We start from the raw sequence: 9,979 nt of genomic DNA on the forward strand, positions 1-9,979 counted from the left end.
CGTGACCACCTATTAAAAAAGAACGCATGACAAAAGACACAGGAGGAAAGTCCACAAATTTACCCCTTGTTCCCAGGGTCTCTCCTCTTTCTGTTCGCTTGCCGTAAATCAGGATAAATTATACCTAACTAAATCTTGGAATTTGAATGGAATTGCGACGTATTTGAAAATTTAAAGTATGCGCACGAATACATAACAATATTTAAAAAAAAAATTCACGTTGATGAAGTTTCACGGGCTCATCTTGTGCCGCAACCTCTGGTGGATTCTGTAAGCTCGGGTATTGTCATGCAAATCTGTCCAGTGATCCAATGTCATATATGTCTGACGTGGTAGCAACAGATCTTGGGATGTGTTAAACCGGAAGACAATGCCGACCGCAGAGAGCCTGACTATTAAGATCACAATCTGTTTCTGTTATGACTCTAGGTGTGGCAATTTATTAACCTTGGTTGCCTATGTATTCTTCAAGGGGGGAAATTAGCACTTTCGAGAGGGAAGTTTACAAAGTCCCCTCCATTTCTCGGAGTCCCCACTCAGGGAATGGCTGATCAGATAGGTGCATTACTTCTTCCTCAACGTCTTCTCCTCCAGTCAACTTGACAATTTCGGTATCTGATTCTTTTCGCCCTGTGGAGAGTATTTTTTTTATTTATTTATTTTTTTTTTCAGTTGTTAATGCGTACAAGTACGGAAGGGGATCGCGAAAGACCAAAAAGTATCCTTCAGTAGTACTGAGTATCCTGATGACTGTTTGAAGACTACAATAACAATCCTGATGCGGAACGTTAACGGCAGAGCTCAATTAAGGACGGTGCCTATGGGTGGTGGCTACTAATGCAGGGATATTTTTGCGCGGTTTAAATGTAAAACTACTCGGGGAAAGCAGAACTTAGCAAGTGCTTTTGTTATCCAAAAAGAAAATTGGCAGGGGGTAACCATGCATTTTTTAGAGATAATAAAGCTTCAATTTAGTAACAAAAAAAAAAAAACGCCATGCATTGCTTTGTATTGTAATTATCTCTAATACGTAGTTGCCCCCAATTTTCTTTTTGGATTTCCGTAACAGTTGCTGCTAAGATCTGCTTTTCCCGCATAGTCATAAGCCGCGCAAAAATACTTAGGTATTAGTAGCACCATCCTTAGGGTATAGACGTTGTGAAATATATTCAGTTGGATCTCCCAGTGATACCGGTTTTGCTCCGGTTCCCCCCCCCCCCCCCCCCTATATCCTCGACTAACCGCTCCAGGTCAGTCAGCTTGTATTTTTCAGTGGCTGCCCCTGATAAATGAGGCGGATATTTATAACTGAACCGTTATAAATGATCTGCCAACAACCAAACCAGATAGAGAATGAGTTAGTTGCACGTACTACCAAATTTCATAATGAGGACAAAAGACAAGAGAATTTCGAATACTTTTATCAGCGATCAAAGAAGTCTAACGACCAACATAAATTAATGCATCATGGCTATTTATGAGGAAGAGCTATCTCATGGTCACTATACCTCGGATGATGCGCAATATTTGATTAAATAATTCGAATACTAACAGCTGAAAAAAAATCTAAATAATAAACAAAGAATTGAAAATAAGAGTTCAAAGTGTCTCAGAACACACGCAACATACTGTGAAACTTCTTTTCAATTTACATGTAATTTTCTATTTATTATTTCCTATTTTCTTTTACAGATACATGGAACAATAACGACTGTTAACGTTACGGCCTAGGCTGACGAGTGAATCATTTATTTAAATATCATTTTTGCTTAAAGGAGGAGTATAAACAAATGGGTAGATTATTCAAGCATTCTGATAAGAAAACATTTCAAAATACAATTAAAAATCATTCAGGGGGTGATTATTCGAGGAAACATCATTTATCATTTTAGACTGAACAATTAGTGTCTAAGTTACGGTTGGGTTTAAGCCAGCTATTCCGTCGCATATAGCTGTACTTTCCGAAAACAAGCTAAGCTCGAAGCAGCTTATTCATCGTGTACCTAAAAAATTGCCAGGAAACATGGACAAACAGCCCGAAGAGAAGACCAGAAACGTCCTTTGCTTTTTCTTCCTTGGGGTGCTAACCATCGTTTTTCACGAGGCTTTGTTGTTGGCTGCTCGAGATGTTTTGGCGGGAAGCCACACCACAGCTCTCACCGCCATTCTCGCGGTGGGAGTCCCACAGGTGCGGTTTTCACTATTTTAGTAAAGTCATAAATTGGGTGAGGTAAAACTATCAAAGCATTGTTATAGTTTAGAAGTCCTGTGTTCTAGCATATTCAGTCGTATCGCTCGATCTGACATTAAACAAGAATTAGAAGCAAGTGTATAGTTCACATTGCAATTGAGTCTGAAATCTGATAATGCTTATCATAGTATGTATTTCCAATCGCGAACTGATCCAACTGAAACCAGGGTGCGGAAAAGAATCCATTCTTTTCTACGCCCTGCTGAAACCTAGTTGCAGGGCGCACCAATTATGTATGTGGTTCTTATTTTTCTAGCGATTTTGATGGATAAACTCGCCTGAATGTAACTGGTGTGATACGATGACCCTTCTCTTTTACATTTACTAACCCAACATAAATAGAAACTTCTTCCGAAGAAGGAAAAGTCAGTACGTGGAACTGTCTTACCACTGAAATACTTTTGTATGACAAAGGAAGACGCATATTGATATAATTATAGAATCACCTTTTAAAGGCCTCCTAATAAAACAAGATGAGGGTCTTTCCTGTCAAAACTTTATAAACTGCAAATTCGCCAAGCCGGGAATGAAAAATTTAAAAGTAAAGTAAGTCGCGCTAATCGATTGCATATAATGATGATGGTTTTGCTATGCCGCTGCTTAAATTTTCCCTTGGAATTTCGCCTTTTGCATCTTATGGCATTGACTGATTCAATGTGAACTAAGTCTCAATATTAAACTGTGTGCACTTACAGCGACCCGGCTGCAGTGGTTCAAATGATTTTGTATTGCAAAAAAAAAAAAAAAAAAATCAGAGCGAAGCATGTAGTGTGTAATATTTAAAAGAAAAACACACATTTAGGGAGCATTTGTCAGTTGTCAACCACATCGAAATTGAATTTCCAATTAAATCGATCCGTTTTATCAAAATTCAACAGATCTGTTGAATCCAGACAAAAAGGAAGATTAATAGCTTGAGATGCAAGACTGCCCTATTTTTACTATGTTTCGTATAAGACAACAACTGGTAATTTTGTTTAATTTTTAACTCAGCAACACTGTTCTCTGGTGAATTTCGTTTTGAAGAAATTGAATCATAAGGCCATTTACATATGAAAGATATAAAATTTCCCGAGTAATATAGCCATGGGCTATTTTTGAGTTAAAATTATTCTGAACGGGAGGGGGCTCGATCGAGTATCTTGTCAGGAGATTAATCAAATTTTATTCAAAGTTAAGTAATGAGGGATAAATGTTTTGAAAAGTCTCGTCATCGTAGAAAATACAATGACTCATCTATGAACTAGAAATACTAGGCCTTTTTCCGAGTTGCTGTCAACCTCACTATGAAAGCGGGGCAAAGTGCAAAATTTTTCATATGAAAATTTATTTTGTTTGCATATGAATGAAAACTAATTTCATAGCAAAAACTTTGCACTTAGCCTCGCTTTCATAATGAGGTTCAAAGCAACTCGGACTATGCACGTAGTTGGTTGACAAAACTCGTGCCACTTTTTTTTTTCAACCAATGAGAAGCAAAACCAAAGTCACTTGTTCGCTTGCGTTTTCCCTTGCTTGGCGCCATTTTCTTGTCTGCGTATTCTGATTGGTTCATTTCCCTGTTTATGGGTGCTGTAATTGGCCAGAGTATTAAATTACTATGGATTTGCTTTGTCGGCTCTATCTATCAATGTCAACTCGATTTATTAATATGCATTGTCTTTTAATACACGGGCAAAGGTAAAATTCAAAGAGGGGAACTGAAAGAACGCCAGATGTGAAAAAAAAAAATGTTCTCATCCGGGGATCTCATAACTTGCAGTTTATAGAACTGTAGGTATATATATAACATCTTCGGAAATTTTCATAGGCTTCGGATCAGTGGTCAAAACCTTTGCTTCCTTCCCCCTCAATCAAGAGCCCTCGTGGCTTTTGGCCGCTCCATTTAATGTTGAAGTATAAAAGAAATAAATCTGTTAAACTCTGTGCGCAGGTGTTGGTGAAAACAGCAGTACCATGGATTCTTCAGAAAATTCCTCATGTTTGCAAACTGTTCATCATATTCATCCTGTTTGCTTGTGGTCTTGTGATGTTGGTGGTCAGCCCAGATCCCTCAGTGCGATTGGCTGGTATGAGCGTTGCAGAAGTGGGGACAGCAATGGCTGAAATGACGTTTCTATCCCAGACTGCATTTTACAGTCACGTGACAACAAGTGCTTTCGCAGCTGGAATCGGAATAGGGTCCGTATTAGGATCGCTTTACTATACTGGTAAGATAACACTATGGTTTCATTCACTCATTCGTTAGTTCATTCATTCACTCATTCATTCATTCATCCATTCCTTCCTTCCTTCCTTCCTTCCTTCCTTCATTCATTCATTCATTCATTCATTCATTCATTCATTCATTCATTCATTCATTCATTCATTCATTCATTTATTCATTCATCCATCCATCCATCCATCCATCCATCCATCCATCCATTCATTCATTTTTTCTTTCATTCATTCATTCATTCATTCATTCATTCATTCATTCATTCATTCTTTCTCTCTTTCATTCGTTCATTCACTCGTTCGTCCGTTCGTTCGAATTCCTTCCTTATTCGTTCGTTCGTTCGTTCGTTCATTCATTCATTCATTCATTCATTCATTCATTCGTTCGTTCGTTCGTTCACTCACTCACACATCCACGTTTTCATTGGAATAGAAAACAAGAATTCTTTTTTAGAAAAACCTCTTAAATATTTTATATATAAAAAACGAGGAAGATCCGATTTACAAACATTGTGAAGTTAGCTGAATTGTTAGTACGAGAATGAATGTCGCAAAAAAACAAAAATGTGCCTCTCTTTCTGGGTTTGCAAGGTATTGTGGTAAAATGTACAGCCGCCATCTTTTTTCGTACGGTCGATTGAGCATGCACAAAGTTTATGTTATGTTTAAAACACGAGCGGCAGTGTAGACCCGATAAAACACGTGCTGCGTGATTTTTGAACGGCTTCAAAAACATTCCTGGAAAAGCGTGTGTCAATAGAGTTCAAAACAATTATGCTTTAATGAACGTTGGAAATTAGCATACGAGAAAAACACCGTATACAAATAGGGAGTGTTTTATCAGCTGATAAAACACCGCATACTTATTATAATGAGGAGGCTTATCGATATAAAGTCACTGCACGTGATGTATTATCGACCATTTGATAGGTCAATGGGCTTATGAATTATTAATTGTTTTTGAAAGTACGTTATGCGAGCAAGTCCTAAATGTCCCGGGGTACACAAAAAATATAACCTAGAAAGCCGACTCACTGGGAAAGTATCTCCTGAGTCGAGATCATAGTATTGAAGTTTCAAGTTTTAGCTACTGGTAAACGATTGAGACAAAGCACAAAGAATCTCTTTTCCTATAAGCATTTTAATATGCAATGAAGTATTCTTCATTTTATTATGTATGAAACAGGGATGACATCAATAAAGGAAAGTATTCAATAGATTCATCAGCCAAAACAACGAGAAAACATAAAAAATAGGCTATGACTTTGAAGGCTGAAAACAGTTTCTCGTCAGTCTCAAAGAAAATTTTTCCGGAAAGGAAAGACTTTTTCACGTTGGAGAATATCCACACAGAATCAAACTGATCCAGCTCAGAGAAATAATCGTTGAAAATTTACTATTTATTGGGGCTCACTCATTACAAATACAAAAGAGGCAAACTAAAATACAAGACAATACAAACAAGAAAAAATGTAAACAGAGGGGCAGCAATGATACCTGTTGAGCAACGAACATGCTTAGCTTAACATGCCATTTCCGAGTTGCTTAAAGCCTCATTACGAAAGCGAGGCTACGTTCAAATTAGTCTTCTCAGCAACAGGCTCATAAAATAACCTCAAATTTATTTCACAAAACGTACAAAGCGATTATTTTTTTTCACTTGACAGCCACTGCAACATGGTTTTGTGTGGCCCCGCAGATCGCCATAGCCATCATCCTACCAGGAATACTGCTTTTCTTGGTCGTGTACGCTTCTATGGATCGCAGCCCGCTAATGGACCCCTGGGTAAAACCTCCTTCTCGCAACGGAATTAAATACGAACTCTTGGCAGCAGCTGACGACTCTTTTCAAAACAAGCTCACGTGGTCTAGACGCTTTGCGATTGGCTGGCTGATCTTTCCTCTCATCGTTTTCCTGTACTGGACAAACTTAGCTGATTATCTCTCAAGCCACGCTACTGTCACGACCATGGCATTTTCTCGGGCTCCGTTTCGTTCCCGAGATCACTACAACTACTACACCATGTGCAGTCTTCTTGGAAGTTTGATTGGCTTTTCCTATCTGCTGGTAGTTTCGTACACGTGTCCGAACCAGCTGAAACACGTGCGCATCAACAAGACCTGGATTCTGGCTTTGATTGGTGTGTCGCACAATATCTTGCTTGTCACGATCGCATGGCACCGGTACGTGTCACATGTTGGCGTCGTCATGGTTTTATGCTTCACTGGGGGTTTCACCACTGGGGCGATCTACTCAAATTCTCCCCACGTAGTTCGAGAAAACGCTGCTGACAACAACAGTCGGGAATTCGGACTGAGCCTGCTTACCTTGGGGGTTTCCGCTGGTCAACTCGCTGGTGGGCTCTTAGGTTTGTATACGGAGGTGGCTTTGACGGAGCATTGTCGGTACGCTCTCAAGCTGAAAGCACTTTGCTTTACTGAATTTACCCAGGCGGGTTGGGTTGGAAACAATCGCTGTAGGAAATAGATTGTAATGCCGACTACAAAAGGCCATATAAGGCAAGGCACTGATTTAATTTCCGCCATTTATTGAAAAGCTAATCACCTGGGCCCAGTTGTTCAAAGCCCGATTAAGCTAATCCTGGGTTAACGTGAACTTTGATTCGAGTATATTTACTAATCTGTAAGGATTATCTTAGTTTTCCCTTAGACTTTTCTTTACCATCAGATCGAAATGAGCCTTTAAAACCATCCTTAATGAGCGAGTTGAAAACCTCAGTTAACTTTTAATCGTGGATTAGCGTTAATCGGCTTTCGAACAACCCGGTCCTGATTAATTAAACAGTGGCCTGAACGATAAAAGGAACCTTTGCCAGAAAGAGTAATTTAGTTGCTAACATCGCGTAGGCCGTTAACCACAAACCAACGAATATTGACAGAATAAATTTGAAACTGGTATTCAATTGTTACAACATAGAAAAAAATTGCTAAATATTTACTTTAAAAAGCAAGAAGTGTTGAAGCTGAATTACTTGGTTTTTATTTAAAGACATGTTTGGCTTTATTTATTGAAATCCGGACTCTAAACCTTTTACATCCTTGCTTCTTAGTTTTTCCTTCCTTTGTTAATTACAGGCGTTGAAGCTGGGCGATGCGTGTCAGTGGGGGACGTTTTTCCTTTGTGATTATTTTAAGTGTATATAACAGAAATTAGCGTGGTTGAAATTAATATCCATCTTAATTAAGCCTAAAAAAAAAATGAAGGCCTGAAACGAACGTCGAACTGAACATGAGACCAGCTAAATTGAGTGAATTACAATCATGATACCAGGTTCAACTGCTGACTGAATTTAATTAGTCAGATTCTATTTTAATCAACCAACACTTTCGATCAATGTGCTTTAGGCTTATAGAACGTGAAAAAGGCGATCGCTTCATGAGTCGAACTTTATGACTGTGTAATTCAGTTAGTTTATTTAGAAATTCCGCTGACACAAAATTTCGTTTTTATTCTGAATTTGGTTGAGAGTTTATTCCTTAATGGATCGACTCAAATCACGAGTTAGGCCATCTCATGTAAAGTTCGACGTTTTACCCGGGCCTAATGCAGGCTCCAAGAAAGTAGTGCGGCTTAAAATTAAGGCATTAACTTTCAAAAATTTGCGTTGCACTCACGGACTGACAATTTGTGAAAATATAGTAGGCGAATGGGAGTAATGGTCATGTAATTATATGAGGGATTACTCTAATACAATGTGATTCATAGTACAACAGAGACATGACATGAACGTCAACAAATCAAGGCGCCTGGGACAAAGAGCGGTTGCACTGACTACCAAATAACAACTTATAAATAATTTTAACAAGCAATAAGGGAATAATTATAATATGCATATGGTGGAAGAGCGATTTTGAATACTGGGCTTTTTTATAATTTACGTGTTTGTTTTGTTGTTGTTATTGTTTTTAACGTTTCCGCCCCCTCCATAACTACGAGAGTATTAAAGCTATGACAATGACACATGCATGGAACACGGATAACAAGCGCAAAATAATTGTTTCCTTTGAGGTCTGCAACAATAAGTGATGACGGCACATGACGTAAGAGTTACTTCATTAAGTAATGTTTCCTTTTCATATCTTAACACTTGCACTCTGAGTTACCGGGAGGCGATTAAGAGATAAGCCCTGAAATTGTCTTTGTTGGGGTCTGGGACAAAAAACTGAAAGCAAAGCTCGTTTGAACTCTGGCATTCTAAAGGTGTATAATATGGGATTGACAAGAGAGTTCGCAAGATATAGCACAATGAGAACAGTGTCTAACCGATCGCGTATTATTGTAGACAGCGAAGCAAAAACGTCCATGGTAAAGGAAAGGAAATGTGCAATAACAAATGGCAGCCACATTAGTAAAGACAGCAAAGTCACCATGAACAATGTCTTAGTCAGTTTTCTCTCCGTACTGGCTGCACCATGATGCTGAGGACGCGCTCCACAAGAAATTTTAAAAACAATGGACGCATAAGAAACACAGATAACGAATAGACAGATTGAATTGAATGAACCCCATACAAAAAAGTAGCTTGATGCTTGTCCATCAAAATTCCTAATAAGTACTAGAGTAGTTGATAACAGCCCAGCTGAAATCCAAGTGACTGTAATAGCTACTCCAAACACCCACTTTTTGATAACACGATGCCTGAATAAACGAAAAGTTGCATGTGCCCGTTCCATCGAAATCGCGGCGAGGTTTGTTAGAGAAGCTAACGGAAACAACAATTCTATGCCGAATATAATGTTATCCAAGATTCCAAAAACAGTCACGTTGTACCTCCAACATTTACAATGAACTCCAGTGATAACGAAGGACATGATTCCTGAGACTCCCCCAACTAACATGTCCGAAACTGCCAGGTTGATCACCAAGTACATACTGCGCTTACGAAGCGGACTGCGAGATTTCATAAATGCAACAATTGTAACAGCATTGAAAGCCACAATAGCAACGGACTCCACCAAGACCACGACAAGCCAGATGATGCACTCGAGTGTAGGAAACATTTTATACTCTCTTGCCCTTTTTATTTACTGAGGAGAATAAGTATTCGTTGATCCAGATCTGCGGAGGCAAATCAATACACTTCATCAGACATATTAAGCAACACAGATGAAAACTAGCCATAACAAAAGGAGGTCCCTTTTGCTGACTGTGTTGTGTGTATACCACACCGAACCCCAAATGCAAATGCCTAATAAAGTCAAGTTAGTCAAATAAAAGTATAGTAAGGTCTAACAACCACTTATTCAATGGAGATAATGAGAATTAAAGCGTCAACTTGAGAATACTCTGATTGGTGTAAGTTCTTCGTGGCCAAGTTTTCTGTCGCTACTTATGAAGATTTCGGATTCCGCTCAACAAAAGCACAGTCGAACATTTCAGTTCGGTCGGCCATGAGAAGCTAAAGGATGAAAACGATCGGTGATACTGGAGCCAAGATATCCCTTGACTTCACAATTCCAGTTAATTATATCCGGTTCACCTAAGGGACA

The 9,979-nt window shown here is 38.8% G+C and overlaps 1 protein-coding gene across 3 annotated transcripts; it reads left to right on the forward strand.

Moving 5' to 3' along the window:
- The first annotated feature begins 104 nt into the window (after window positions 1-104).
- On the forward strand, window positions 105-9,670 carry LOC146461825 (uncharacterized). Of its 3 annotated transcripts, none has more exons than XM_085086388.1 (4): window positions 105-718; window positions 1,693-2,188; window positions 4,185-4,461; window positions 6,136-9,670. In XM_085086388.1, the coding sequence occupies exons 2-4, from the start codon at window positions 2,024-2,026 to the stop codon at window positions 6,954-6,956; spliced, it is 1,263 nt and encodes a 420-aa protein (XP_084942514.1). In that variant the 5' UTR covers window positions 105-718; window positions 1,693-2,023; the 3' UTR covers window positions 6,957-9,670. The 3 variants fall into 3 exon arrangements, with proteins under 3 accessions (XP_084942514.1, XP_084942516.1, XP_084942513.1); XM_085086390.1 differs by having other exon boundaries at window positions 1,906-2,188; XM_085086387.1 differs by having other exon boundaries at window positions 1,914-2,188.
- Window positions 9,671-9,979: the final 309 nt, after the last annotated feature.

Source organism: Pavona decussata, unplaced genomic scaffold (assembly GCF_977016875.1).
Source record: "Pavona decussata unplaced genomic scaffold, jaPavDecu1.1 SCAFFOLD_194, whole genome shotgun sequence".
Taxonomy (NCBI): Eukaryota; Metazoa; Cnidaria; class Anthozoa; order Scleractinia; family Agariciidae; genus Pavona; species Pavona decussata.

Bases quoted from the DNA above. Each gene is read 5' to 3' on its own strand.
- LOC146461825 (XM_085086387.1), top strand. From the start codon at position 679: ATGCGTACAAGTACGGAAGGGGATCGCGAAAGACCAAAAA. The intron at 2,189-4,184 runs GTGCGGTTTTCA...CTCTGTGCGCAG, and splicing joins TCGCGGTGGGAGTCCCACAG to GTGTTGGTGAAAACAGCAGT. The intron at 4,462-6,135 runs GTAAGATAACAC...TTCACTTGACAG, and splicing joins AGGATCGCTTTACTATACTG to CCACTGCAACATGGTTTTGT.